This window comes from Chiloscyllium plagiosum, chromosome 25 (assembly GCF_004010195.1).
Source record: "Chiloscyllium plagiosum isolate BGI_BamShark_2017 chromosome 25, ASM401019v2, whole genome shotgun sequence".
Taxonomy (NCBI): domain Eukaryota; kingdom Metazoa; phylum Chordata; class Chondrichthyes; order Orectolobiformes; family Hemiscylliidae; genus Chiloscyllium; species Chiloscyllium plagiosum.
The window spans coordinates 11,141,363-11,156,600 of NC_057734.1; the positions used below are offsets into that span (position 1 = coordinate 11,141,363).

Sequence of the window (15,238 nt, forward strand, 5' to 3'; positions counted from 1 at the left end):
GTTGGTGTGTCTGACCTGGAGGATTTAAATCATGAAAAAATCTATTAAAATAGAACTCGTAAAATCACCTAAAATTGGCTATAACATGAATGGCGATCCTTCAATATCCTTTCAATTTTCAGTTGTTAAAGCTTCAAGTTTGTTCCAGCTTGTGGGAAATTTTCTGAGTTATCTTGTTTTATAACTTATTCTTTACTCTGGTCCATGAATACTGGGCCTTCAGTGACATTGATCAATATTCCTTATAAATAAGTGCTTGGTGATACAAGGTATTTTACATTTAGATTCATTTCTCCTCTTTTGGAATGGTTTGCCGCATTAGATCACAGGATTCAACATGCAGCAGCTCAGCTAACTATCCCTATGTGTCCATCACCTCAACAGCGACCCACACAGATTATCATCTAGCTGGTTAGTGCTGCCATCACTTGCATTGGATGTTAAGTCAAGGTCATAACAGTTAATTCAGTGGGATTGAGGAATGCTCTTGATATGGAATTGTTGAGTACGGTCAGAGTTTCTCATCATCAATGATTTCTGTCTCCACAGTCACACATCCCCATTAAGGAAGGGTAGCCCTGAAACTGCCTTTCCTAAGCTGATGCTTACCTCTTTGAGATTCCTGTACAGGAGATCATTGTTCTTATCAAGAAATCCTAGATGAAGGAGAAATAAAACAGAATTATACCTTTACAGAACATTAAGAGGTACAAAGTTTGCCATCGCAAACTGTTTAATAAAGGAACGTTCTCCAATATTGAAAAGTTACGCAATGTCTTTTCTCCCAATGAAACAAGGAAGTGACCCCACCATTTGAGTAAACAATACTGTAGTGAGACCCCCTGTCTGGTGAGCACAGGACTTGGCAGCATGTGAACTTCCAGACCTTTTAACAACACTTGCAATCTTCAGATAGAAGGATGCAATTAAATTAGTAACAAGTATCATTATTCACTCTGAGCCGGCATTTCTGTGGTAAAGTGTTAGTGATGCCATGTGTTATATACAAGAATGGGTACAGATTTAAAAACAGTAAGTGCTGGAGAAACTCAACAGGCCTGGCAGCATCTATGGAGAGAGAAAAACAGAGTTACCATGGAGTACAAAATGGTTCTTCATTAGAACCATTGCAAAGAAGTCACATCGGACTTGAAATGGTAACTCTGTTTCTCTGATGCCAGGTCTTCTGGGTTTCTCCAGCACTTTCCATTCTCACTTCAGACCTCTAGCATTTGGCTTAAGGTTTTACATGTAGGTTAGGAGTGGCCACCAGTTATGAGCCTGCTCCTAGTCTATGGCCCCTGACTCACCTACAACGTTATATGTGACTTCTCCCGCATAATGTAGCAGCCTGAAGTCACCACGACACATGGTCTTCCTGGTCTTCTGATCTGCCAACTTGTGTCTGCAAGGCAGAGTGGAGAACAGATGACCGTCATTGGGTTAAAGTCTTTATATACCCTCGTTGACGGCAATCATCTGGTTAGATCCATGAAAATTTAAATGCCCTTCAGGCTTAGAAGTGAATGTTTGCATTTCCTTCCGTCACCTAAAATAAAGTTAATTTGGCATCTCTGCACATTTCTTCACTTTCTCCCTCCTTCTCCTGATCTAATGCTCCTCACACAATCCCATAGGCACCAGCAGCTCTTCACTACCTAGCCATGTATAATTCCGACAGGGAGGGGCGGAAGACTATCTGACTCTAATGTGTCAAAATTCAACACAATTCTACATTTGACTGTCACCTGCACATCTTCACATTTGATAGGAGTTGACTCATATGCAGCATGTTCCCAGGCTGAATGGACACTGGGTCAACTGGTTATTCAACTTCTATCCTCACTGTGGTCAGCAAAACCAGCATGTACCAGGGTCTGAATGGACAGACTGTGGGGAGCTGGGTGGCTCAGTAGCACGCTGATGGATTTCGTATTGTCCACTGTGTCTCTAAGAATCATAAAAACCCATCACTTACTGTCAAGTATCTTTAAGTTAAATCACCAAGGTGATCTCTGCAACCAGAATGATTGGGAAAATAATAAAAACAATTTCTTTCTCTAAGGATCGTGGCGTTGTCTTTCCTAATCAGAAATTTTGGATCTGATTGAAATTGGAACTCTACTTGGGCATATAGAATGGCTAAATAGAAAGGGTCTAAGTCAGATACAAAGAAGGAAGGTTGTATACCCAACAATGGGGGCACGTTGCCAATGCCCAGCGCTGTCTGATGGTTAACTGGTGCAATGTATAGCTCCATGGTCATTACCACTGGACTAGGATTGGGCAGATGGAAATAAAGTCTATGGCTTCACAGGTCCAAGAAATAGATCAAAGCTTAGATTCAAGTAAGTGGATTCCAAACTTCACCACTTCATTGAATTCACTCAGAGATAAAAGTATAGAATCCCAACAGTGTGGAAGCAGGCCATTTGGCCCATCAAGTCAACACCTACCCTCTAAACAGCATCCCACCTAGACCCATCACATCTCTGTAACCCTGCAAACAACATGGCTAGCCCACCTAGACTGCACATCCTTGGACACTATGGACAACAGAGCATGGTCAATCCACCTGACCTGCACATCTTTGGACTGTGGGAGGAAACCCATGCAGACACGGGGAGAACATACAAATTCCACACAGTCAACTGAGGGTGGAATCAAAACTCGGGTTTCTAGCGCTGTGAGGCAGCAGTGCTAATCTCTGAGCTATTGTGTCATACCTCAATAGATATTGAAGGAATGTGGGAAATGGGAAGGAGACAAAAGCAGATCAGGTCCCTTTTCTAGTTTGAGTCTAAAAGTAGAAGAAGATGGATGGGGTTTGGATGGGGTTCGATTTGCCCATTGAGCTGGGAAAGCTTGGTGAGGTAAGCTTAAAAACAGGAGCAAGCAGCAATTGGGTGACTCAGATCTCAGATCCTAACCTGTTCATTCTGAGCATTTCCTCTTCCTGCTAAGTGTTAATGGATCTGGGCAGAGTGTTCAGAGGGGTCTCAATTTATTCCTTATATTGCAATATGGAAGTTGGCTGGTCAGGGGATCGGCCTCTTCTCTCTTTCTCAGGCCAGACTGTGGCACAGCACTGAGCACAATCTGATCTGAGCATGCTCAACTTATGCTCGCCAATACACACACCATTCTATTCTCCAGGACTGTACCTCCATGACAACAAACTTCTCAATTATAAAAAAAAGGCAAAAAAGTATTCAATTCCTGGTTATCAACATAACCCTTACCCCACCCCTTCCCATAAAAACCTTGATGTAAAAGTTGTAATCTCAGAGGTGCAGTGGAAGCTGTGGGCTCAGACACAGCCCCTCAGATACCCACGTCAGGAAATGAGGGTGAGCTCCCACTTTCTCCTCTAGTCTGTCCAGGAAAGTAAGGTCTGTGGCTTCTCCAGGTCGTAGACATTCTTCATCCTTAACAGAAAGGAAACACAGTGTCACTCAATTAACACCACGTTACACAGAAATGCCAAAAATGTCTCCGATAGAGGTAACCCAGGCAAGTTGAAGAATGCTCAAAGGGGGAGAAACAGAGAAGTTGCTGTAAATCACATTCCATTGTAACAACAGTGAATAGTATTGAAGGAATGTAAACTCTAGAACCCATGACCCTGTATATCTGTACAGGCTCTTGGCGTTATTCAATTAGTCCACTCTTTTTCCTTTTTCCCATAGCCCTATACATACTTTGTTTCCCCTTTGGAAATTGTTGTTTCCATCACCCTTTCACAAAGAACAACTACTTCTTATCTCCCCTCTAGAATACAGGGACAGGTGAAGGCCATTCAGCCTTCGGATCTGCCCTCCAGCACTCTCCCCCCTCCCCACCCCCCGGACCCACCCTCCACCTCCACTGTTGTGAACTATGTGTGGGGTGTGTGTGTGGAGATAAGGTCATTGCTGTGATTGTGGTCTAGGAGCCTGCTGTCTGAGGTCACACATGGAGAATCCCACGCATGAAGCTGAGGGAAATTGCGATTGTTTGTAATACCAAATTTAAGATGAGTGTTGCTGAACAAAGAGACCTTGGAGTGCAGGATCATAGCTCCTTGAAAGTAGAGTCATTGGTAGATAGGATAGTGAAGAAGGCGTTTTTATGCTTTCCTTTATCAGTCAAAGCATTGAGTACAGGAGTTGGGAGGTCATGTTGAGGCTGTACAGAACATTGGTTAGGCCACTTTTACAATGTTGTGTGTAATTCTGGTCTCCTTCCTATTGGAAGGCTGTTCCGAAACTTGAAAGGGTTCAGAAAAGATTTACAAGGTTGTTGCCAGGAGGATTTGAGCCACAGGGAGAGGCTGAATAGACTGGGGCTGTTTTCCCTGGACTGTCAAAGGGTGAGGGGGTGACCTCATAGAGGTTTATAAAACCATGAGGGGCATGGATAGAATAAATAGACAAAGTCTTTTCCCTGGGGTGGGGGAGTCCAGAACTAGAAGGCTTAGGTTTAGGGTGAGAGGGGAAAGATATAAAAGGGACCTAAGGGGCAACTTTTTCACGCAGAGGGTGATACGTGTATGGAATGAGCTGTCAGAGGAAGCAGTGGAGGCTAGTACAATTGCAAGAATTTAAAGGCATCTGGATGGGCATATGAATATGAAGAGTTTAGAGGGATATGGGTCAAGTGCTTGCAAATGGGACTAGATTAGGTTAGGATATCTGATCGGCACGGATTTTCCGTGCTGTACATTTCTATGACTCTCTGAGTCAGTGCCTGCAGAGAGAAGGAAAGTGATAATAGACAAATGTTGGAATAAAGCCAATTGATTCTGTCAATGCTTCAGTGTAGGATCTTGGTGGAAGAACATAGGAATTTAAATTGGCCATTCAACTTTTTGAAACAATTTTATCTTTAAATTAGATCATGGCTCAGATGTCTTTTTATGGTAGCCCTTCACCCTGGCTCATTAATGTCCTTTACGGAGATGAAGGTGATATCCTTACCTGGTCTGGTCTATAAGTGACTCAAAGCCCACAGAAAATAGCCAAGCCAGTCACTGGTATTCAAGAAGGAAGCTCACCATTACCTTCTTAGGGAAAATGCTAGTCTAGCCAGTGACACCTACATCCCATGAATGAATTAAAAGGAAGACATGGGCTATGGGAATGCAGCAACAAGAGATTGTGACTTATTTTTAATTACATGATATAGAGAAAAGTTTGTTTTCTTACAAGAATGGAGATAATTCCCTTGTACTTTTGTTCCACTAGGTCACAGATGATCTTGTTGTTGAAGTATTGGATTGGCTCCCACTGCAGACACAAGGGTGAACAAAGTCAGACAGATGCCAGATCATAGAATGAGGGTAAAAGGAGGCCATTTGACCCATCACATTTGTGCTAGTTCTTTGGAAGAGTTTTCACAAGTCCCACTCCCTGCTCTTTCCCCATTGTTTTGCCAATTTTGTTTTTCTCTTCAAGTATTTAACCAACTTCCTCTTGAAAGTTACCACTGAATATTGTTTCCACCTCTCTTTCAGGCATTGTGCTGACTGGTGAATGTTTTTTTTCCAGACAGCTGGCTCTGAAGCAGTTTAATAAATGGTTGTTATGTACCATTGGAAGAGCATGACTTGGGTTCATCTCTGGCATTGAACATAGATACATCTCAGAGAGGAATATGTGCCCATCCCCTTCTCCTCCATCTACTCTTAAGGAAAAATTGGAACTGGGAAATAAATCAGTCATTGAATATACGAGAACCCTCGGGTGGGTTCAGAAGAAAATCTAACATGGAAGTTATTTTCTTTTGATTTTCATTTTTAAGGAGGTCTTCAGTGACGTTAATTTTGTTCTACAATGTGAGTGGTTTCTTTACACTTTTAAAATAAAGTCAGGCAACATTTTCCCAGTGTTATCCCTGAGTACTCAGCTGTGAGCTATCGCAGGAGCTGGATGGAGGGTCAATCTCCCTCTGACTGAACCCAATCTCACAAGATGTTGCTGCAAAGTGACACTCCTACTTTTCGCACTGACCGTCCTTGTTATCTCCCCTGAGCTCAAAGTACTAGTAAATCGTGAATTGAGGAGTATTTTGCTCTGTGAATTGACATCGCAGCATCCCGTCAACCTGACTGAATTTAAACCCGAAAGCCTGGTCAAGGATGAACTGAAAACTTCAACCCCTGATGCTCCACATTGCTGCCAAACTACAGTCCCTTTCTGTGCAGTGACATAGTTTACACGGAACTTGCTGCCAAAGTATTCCACAAGACCATAAGAAATATGAACAAAAGTAGGCCATTCAGCTCCTTGGGTCTGTTCCACTATTCATTGGATCATGGCTAAACCAACATCCCTCATGTCCATTTTCCTGCCCTTTCCTCATAATCCTTGCTTCCCTGACTGATCAAGAATCTAAATCCACCTTAAATATGCGGAAGGACTCTGCCCCCACAGCTCTCTGTAGCAAGGAGTTTCGAACATTCACAACACTCTGACAGAAGAAATTCCTCCTCCTCATCTCAGTCTTAAGTTGGTGCCCCTTTATTCTGAGACTATACCCTCTGGTCCTAGACTCTCCCATGAGGGGAAACATCCTCTCAGCATTGACCCCATCAAGCCCCTTAAGAATCCTGTATATTTCAATGAGATCACCTCTCACTTCTAAACTCCAGTGAGTAGAGTGCCAACCTGTGTAATCTTCGCTAATGAGACAATTCCACTGCACCAGAGACCATCCTAGTGAACCTTCTACTCTTTGATGCCTCTCACCTGTCCAGACACCACTCACAATAAGGAAGAAGAACTAAATTAATAACAATGCCTTTCCAATACAGCCACCTAATCCCTATATGTAATAACAAACCTAGGACTCCTGGCTCAGTGGTAAGGACACTACCACTGTTCCACAAGAGCCCTCTCCACCCAGCTCACAATGTTCAGAAAGGAAACAGGACAACAAGACCTACATTGCTGCCCTGCATAACATCATTTTGTCACAAATAATGTTTGGGACTTTCCGTTCCCACACAGCTTAATATATAATCGAATGAATCATGTAGAGGGTGTGGGCACCTTCTTGACATCTCTGTCCTCCTTTAAGGTCCTCTATCAACGTCTTGAGTGTTATCATTGGCCAAAGCTTGAACTGCACTAAGCATACAGATGCAGTGACTGCAAAAGTGGGTCAGAAGTTAGGAATTCTGTGGGAAGTAACTTATAGTCTGTCACCAGCTACAAAGCACAAGTGTGATGAAATATTCCCCACTCCCTGCTCTGGATGGATGCAGTTCCAAGAAGCTTGACACCATCCAGAATGAAACAGTCAGCACATCCACATTGATTGGCACCACATCCACCACCTTCGACGTCCACTCCCTTCACTGCCAATGCACTGTGGCAATGGTAGAAAGCATTGGGGACAATTCCCCGAGGCTCTCTTGACAGCACCTTCTAAACCTGCGACCTCTACCATCTAGAATGAGAATAGCAAGATATACATGGGAACACTATCACTTACGTATTCCCCTCAAAGCAACTCACCATCCTGACTTGGAACTACATCACCATTACTTCACTGTCACTGGGTTGAAATTCACCAACTCCCTCCCTAACCACACAGTGGTGTGCCTAATCTCAAGGACCGCAATGGTTCAAGAAGGTAACTGTTTATCATACTCTCAAGGGCATTTAAGGATGGGCATTACATATTAGCTCAGTCAGTAATATCCTGAGAATGGATTTAAAATATTGAGCAATCCCTGTCCTAATGTTGCCTTATTTTAATGTGTCGAGTCTTATTCAATTAACATCTCAGAGTGTTCCTTCATGTTCAAGGCGCTGTATAAATAAAAATTGGTTTTGGTTTGCCCTTTTTTTTGAGTTTATTAGATCTGTTATTTGCAAGTTTTCCCCAAGCATTAATTCCAATAAAATTGTTGCTATTATTGTAAAACATTACATGACATACTTCCATGAATAATTAAGGAAGTGGTTACCATACTTTAACATTCAGGAGTAAACAATAATCGAAATTCATCATGAGCTCTGAAGCCAACTTGATCTAAAAGGACACTCTTGACAGTGAGCAATGAAGGATTTGAACTCATGGTGTTGTATGAGGTTAAAGTGACATTTGCAGAATAGACTGTACCTGGATTCCTTCAGCTTCATACTCCTCCTGTTCCGACTTCAGTGTCAACTCAATCAGCAGCTGCTGGAGCTTCTCATTACAGTAATTTATGCAGAACTGTTCAAAACTAGAGAGAAGGAGGTCATTCACTTGATTAAAAACATCCAGGAGAGGAGTCAGTGTTTCATTGATGTCCTCCCCATCCCTGTTTCAATTTGTGATACTCTTTCCTGGTCTGTTTGATTCCTAATAGCTGTTTCATGAGCCCAGTTGTCAGGACAATCTCATGCAATGGTACAGCATGGATTGCCCTCTGGTTTCCCCATTCACCCACCCATCCCAGTGGGTTTGGTTCCCCACATAAATTCTTAAAAGGGAGAATCTATCTCTTATTGATTCCAAAGGTGGAAGGGTTTGTCTTATGAAGAGAGATTGATCAGTTTAGTCCTACACTGTCTAATGTTTAGCAGAATGAGAGGAGATCTAACTTAGGCATATCAGACACAAAAGGTGATTGACAAAGTAGACGTGGAGGGGATATTTCCTCACCTGAGGCAATCTAGAACGAGTGGTCGCAGTTTTAGGATAATGGGTAGCAGATTTAAAATATTGTACTTCCCTACAATAGTTTACAAGGGCAGACATGGATTGTAACAGCTAGAAAAGAGGGTGCATGTGTATGCAATTCTGACCTGTGTCCTTGCATTACCTCCTCATTTCTTAACATACTCAAGGCACTGCCCTCTAGTGGCTGATCATTGCCTGTGAGACTGGTGAGTGATGGTGGCCCATTTGACTTTGGGACCCAGCACAATGAGCCCCATTCTTAACCTGAGCTGAAGTCCAGAGACATCTGTACACTCTGCAGACTAACTAGTGTTTGTTGTGTGTGGTTTTCTTCAAGTGATCCCAAATGGATTAATGATAGGATCTGTATTGTGTGGAATTAGGTAAAAGTGAGTAATGCAGATGCTGGAAACCAGAGTCTAGGTTAGAGTGGTGCTGAGAAAGCACAGCAGGTCAGGCAGCATCCGAGAAGCAGGAAAATCGATGTTTTGGGCAAAAGCCCTTCATCAGGAATGGAGGCAGGGAGCCTCCAGGGTGGAGAGATAAATGGGAGGGTGGGGCTGGGGGCAAGGTAGCAAAGAGTACAATAGGTGAATGGGGGTGGGGATGGAGGTGATATGTCAGAGAGGAGGGTGGAGCGGATAGATGGGAAGGAAGATTGGCAGATAGGACAGGTCATGAGGATGGTGCTGAGCTGGAAGTTTGGAACTAGGATAAGGTGGGGGGGAGGGGAAATGAGAAAACTGGTGAAGTCCACATTGATGCCCTGGGGTTGATGGGATCCCGAGGCAGAAGATGAGGCGTTCTTCCTCCAGGCGTTGGGTGGTGAGGGAGCGGAGATGGAGGAGGCCCAGGACCTGCATGTCCTCGGCAGAGTGGGAGAGGGAGTTGAAATGTTGGGCCACGGGACGGTCAGGTTGATTGGTGCGGGTGTCCCGGAGATGTTCCCTAAAACGCTCTGCGAGAAGGCATCCAGTCTCCCCAATGCAGAGGAGACCGCATCAGGAGCAACGGATACAATAAATGATATTGGTGGATGTGCAGGTGAAACTTTGATGGATGTGGAAGGCTCCTTTGAGACCTTTGACAGAGGTGAGGGAGGAGGTGTGGGCACAGGTTTTGCGATTCCTGCGGTGGCAGGGGAAGGTGCCAGGATGGGTTGTTGGGCGTTATGGACCTGACCATGTAGTCACGGAGGAAACGGTCTTTGCGGAAAGTGGAAAGGGATAGGGAGGGAAATATATCCCTGGTGGTGGGGTCTGTTTGGAGGTGGCGGAAATGTCGGCCGATGATGCAGTTTATGTGAAGGTTTGTAGGGTGGAAGGTGAGCACCAGGGGAGTTCTGTCCTTGTTACGGTTGGAGGGGTGGGGTTTGAGGGCGGAGGTGCGGGATGTGGACGAGACGCGTTGGAGGGCATCTTTAACCACATGGGAATGGAAATTGCGGTCTTTAAAGAAGGAGGCCATCTGGTGTATTCTGTGGTGGAACTGGTCCTCCTGAGAGCAGATACGGCAGAGGCAGAGGAATTGGGAATACGGGATGGCATTTTTGCAGGAGATAGGGTGTGAAGAGGTGTAATCCAGGTAGCAGTGGGAGTCAGTGGGTTTGTAAAAAATGTCAGTGTCAAGTCGGTCGTCATTAATGGAGACGGAGAGGTCCAGGAAGGGGAGGGAGATGTCAGAGATGGTGAATTTAAGGTCAGGGTGGAATGTGTTGGTGAAGTTGATGAACTGCTCAACCTCCTCGTGTGAGCACGAGGTGGCGCCGATGCAGTCATCAATGTAGCGGAGGAAGAGGTGGGGAGTGGTGCCGGTGTAACTATGGAAGATGGACTGTTCTATGTAGCCAACAAAGAGACAGGCATAGCTGGGGCCCATATGGGTGCCCATGGCTATCCCTTTGGGATGGAGGAAGAAGGTAAAATTGTTAAGGGTGCAGGCTGTTCGTCCCATCGAATCCAAATTAGCCCTCCGAAGAGCATCCCATCCACACCCTATCCCTGGGATCCTGTATTTCCAATGGCCAATCCAACTACCCTGCACATTTTTTTGGGAGGAAACTGGAGAATATGCAAGCTCCACACAGATAGTCACCTGATGATGGGATTTGAACCAGGGACCCTGCCACTGTGAGATAGCAGTGCTAACCACTGGGCCACCATGCTGCAGATTAAGATAGCCACATTTCTGGTCTAATTAGAAGAGTCTTGCTGACTGAACAATGTGATGTTTATTGCATTGTTGTGACTATTTGCGGATTATGTGCCTATGACCCCATTACCATTCACACTGTTAGGTACACACTGGCTCCCAGTCTATCTCTGACAAACTCCATCTTCATTCTTTCCCATGACATAATCTTATGACAGTGGGCGTTGCTTATGGCACATAATCAAGAATTACCCTTTCAGACAATTTCAGACCCATGTACAACAGTGTTCAGCGACGACTAATAATTAGTGGGCGGCACGGTGGCACAGTGGTTAGCACTGCTGCCTCACAGCGCCAGAGATCCGGGTTCAATTCCCACCTCAGGCGATTACCCTTTCAGACAATTTCAGACCCATGTACAACAGTGTTCAGCAACAAAACAGAAAGCGACGACTGATAATTGTCCCTTTTCTCTGGCACAGGGGCGGCTGACACAAGTTGTAGCATCTCCCTTCACACCTGCAACTCAGCACAGGCCACGAATCAAACAAATCAAATATTCCTGAGCTTTCATTGAGATGCAAGCAATAAAGACCAGATATTTAAGGTAAGCATGTAATAATTACTGTTAATGCCTCCACAGATTTGTCATGAGAAGCTGTGTGTCCACAGGTATCGGTTTTTAGTATTGATCAAACACATACTGTTGTGTTGTTACTGTGCAAGTATCACTTGTATTCAGATAATCGGATATTCAGCAGTAAATCCGGACAATTCTGTCAGTGGGACAAGAGTGCAAGGCACCCACTTAAAATAGCAACATATTGGAATCTGACAGAGCTTCTATAAAAATACTGAAAAACTTGCATTTATACAGCTCTTTTCTGGATGTTTCTAAACATCTTGCAGCAATGAAATACCTTTTGAAATAGTAGTAACTGTTGGGGACAATTTGCACTTAATAAACGCTCAACATTGTGATAATGATCAGATAATCATTTTGCTGTTTATTGAGGGATAAGTATTGGTCAGGATTTCAGGGATAACTCTCCCTTTATAACAACACCATGGAGATTATCATATTTGCCCAAGCTATCCTATGTCCTCAGTTTGACATCTCATCTGAAAGGCTATGTCTCTGACACTGCAATCCTCTCTCAGTACTGCACTGAAAAGCATTATATTTCTGTGCTCATCTCCTGGAGCAGGACTTGAACCTAGAGTTAAGTATGCTACCAATTGAGCCACAGCTTGTGCACATGCTAGATGCTTTAAAAGAGGCAGTTTTGAGCCATTCTTCACTGGAAGTACCCTTTCCATCTGACTAGCTTAGACTCAATTTTAGCTTCTATAGGTTAAAGGTCAGGGTTCTAATTCCATATCAGAAGATGCACATTGTAAACACTGACACCTGGAAAGCCTTAAACTCAGGGGGCTGGAGATCAAAGGCCAATCTTCCAGATCATTAAGTGATTATAGTCCTTTCAACAAGACTGCAGACGTCTTGTAAACTGTTGGAAATTGAGAGTCCGAATTCAAGCAGGATAGCTGACTAATCAAACCCCGATGATAGTTTAACAATCCATCTAGTACTGGACTAGAATGTATGTTCAGGAGTTTAGTCCGCTAACTAAAGTGGTCATTTTGTAATACTGCAGGTGCAAACTGGAGTTATTGTAAATTATTTAACTTGGGATGGGAATGTAAGATGACTGGTGTCTGATTGACTATCCACCATATTGATTTTCCCACTCATTGACTTTGATGGAGATCAGAATTCCATGTGGTATAGAATGAGTGACTTAGCTCAATGGCAATGCCTTCAACCAAAGTCAATTCTGTATAATTGGCACCACAACAACACACTCATTAATAAAAGTTGTGTGTAATTTCTCATGTCATACTGGTTTGAGTAGGCTGCATTGTTCCCAAATTTTCTGTCTATTTGAATATAACCAGATTATGGGTAGGTAATATTCAGACATGAATTTTCATCAACAGCGGTTATTCAATCTGTCAGATGTGGCCTCAAACTGCAGCAGAAACTATCCCAGGCATTGCCAGCTAATGGTGACTAGGTTAATTTCCATTAAACTTAACAAACCATTTAAATACAAGGTGCAGGGTGGGTAATGAAAAGTTGGTACAATGGGTGAACCAATTGTTCTTGTTCATGCTTAAGTCAGAACAAGAAAAAAGTGCTGAAAGACAGGGATGAGTTCCATATTTATTTATCCTGGCTGTAACATTACATTGACAGTTGTAAGGAAAGCCATGGTTCATCCCAGCAAGTTCTTACCTGTTGACATCAAATACTTCAAATCCATAGATATCCAATAGACCAATCACGGTTTTTCTGCTTGGGTCCTACAAAAAAAATGAACTAGAATCACAAATCAGTCACTGATCTATCACCAAAACTGACCAGGAGTTAAAATCAGGATATACAGTTGGTTAGTTCTTTCTATTATATCATTAGGAGGCTGGCAATGTTTCTCCTGAATATCTTGCTTAGATTAGAGTCTGTATTAAGCAATTGACATATAAATCATTTAACAAAACATTTGTGCAAGTATAAAATGACAAAATCTCTTACTAGATATGCTTAGTGATCATACTGTATCAATGACGTGGCCATTAGTCCCTTGTCTCATTCAGGGAGAAAGTGAGGACTGCAAATGCTGGAGATCAGAGCGGAAAATGTGTTGCTGGAAAAGCAAAGCAGGTCAGGCAGCATCCAAGGAGCAGGAGAATCGACGTTTCGGGCATGAACCTTCCTGAAGAAGGGCTCATGCCCGAAACGTCGATTCTCCTGTTCCTTGGATGCTGCCTGACCTGCTGTGCTTTTCCAGCAACACATTTTCAGCCCATGTCTCATTCACCCTTGTTTTTGCTCTGAGGTAACCTCCAGTCCAGAGTTTAACTCTGTCCTTGCTCTTCTGTTTGAACCTGTACTCTCCCATTCAAAAATGTAAAATTATGCACAGTAATTGATTGCATAACATGAGCATTCATCTTTCTGGCTTCCTTTCCTCTTGAGACATCATGGCTTTCTTTCTCTTTCTCTATATCTCTCCCTCTCTAGGGGAATCAACATTCAAGCAAATGCAAAATGACCTCCTCTTCTCAAACAAATATATATCAGCGCATCTGTACTGATGAATTTAAACATGTCAGTTGTTATAAATGCTGCAAACATGATCATTTGTGTTATGTGCAAATTGTAAAAAAAACTACATTTCTCTCTACCAAATCAGAACTGCCTTATTCTGTATGAGATCAGAGCTGCCCTACTCTGTATGAGATCAGAGCTGTATTACTCTACAGTACACCGGATTCAAGCTGCATTACTGCCATAAAGATTAGAGCTGCTTTTATGGGAATACCTCTCCTTACCTGATTAGCTAGTGATTCATTGATCTTATTTACGAGCCATGTAAAAGTACGTCCGTAAATAGCTTTTGCTAATGCATCACGAGCACAAAAAGCTTGTTCAACACTCAGAGGGCTCAAAACCTGTGAAAACCAACCAATAAATGAATTTAAGGAGTGAAACACTGGTGGACTTTACAATTATTCCAGATCCTACTTGTCTGTTTGTCATTCAGTGAAGTTGATATCCATTTCAGCAAAGGTGCGACCCTGTTTTCACTTTTTCTGTACAGCAAAATACAGAGGAACCTCAATCATTCAAAGGACACGGGCAAGGGCTATTTTGTTCGGTTAATTGAATTCCGGATAACATAATGTAGCCAAGCATCGGGACCTCGTGAGCTTGCTGGATAATCCAGTATACAGATAATCGAATGCCGGATAATCGAGAGTCCTCTATAGTGTGACATCTCAAACAAACACAGAAATATCCAACACAATTCAGCATGTCTGGCAACATTTGTGGGGACAGAAACAGAATTAATGTTCTAAAGAAATAGTATCAGATTCAATGTTTAATTCTGTTTCTCTCTCCATAGATGCTGTAAGACCTACTGAACTTCTCCAGCACTCACTTTTATAACTGCTGTCTTGATCATAAAAAGAATGCTGGAGTTTGGTTTCCATTCCAACAACAGCACCAAAATCATCCCAGTCAAAATACTGATGACCTACGCTTCAAGCATAGAGGATATTCTTTATTTCTCAGCTGCTCCACAATGCGATATAACTAACCAGTTATTTAGGGTCTGCTTCCATGCTGTGTGACCTATAAATGCCCTTAATTGTTGAAGTTTTACCAAAAGGCATTTTTCAAGGCTTGTAATCAGGCAAAATAAAATTGACTGTAAGCCAAAGCAAGAAGATATTAGAAGAGACAAGGTGATCAAACATATAATGTTGATTTTGGGATAGTGTAGGGGTTGAGCTGAGAATAGTCCACAGGTCGGTGCAATATCGAGGGCCGAAGGGCTTGTTCTGTGCTGTATTGTTTTATGTT

The 15,238-nt window shown here is 43.0% G+C and overlaps 1 protein-coding gene across 1 annotated transcript in view; it reads right to left on the minus strand.

Moving 5' to 3' along the window:
• Positions 1-15,238, minus strand: part of LOC122562562 (unconventional myosin-Ih-like) — a 75,617-nt gene that overhangs the window by 34,140 nt on the left and 26,239 nt on the right. The window contains exons 10-16 of the mRNA XM_043715494.1: positions 14,203-14,322; positions 13,106-13,173; positions 8,110-8,215; positions 5,187-5,267; positions 3,337-3,428; positions 1,311-1,405; positions 610-656 (exon numbers count right to left, since the gene is read on the minus strand). Coding sequence (XP_043571429.1) covers positions 610-656; positions 1,311-1,405; positions 3,337-3,428; positions 5,187-5,267; positions 8,110-8,215; positions 13,106-13,173; positions 14,203-14,322 — 609 coding nt within the window. The remainder of the gene's footprint in view (positions 1-609; positions 657-1,310; positions 1,406-3,336; positions 3,429-5,186; positions 5,268-8,109; positions 8,216-13,105; positions 13,174-14,202; positions 14,323-15,238) is intronic.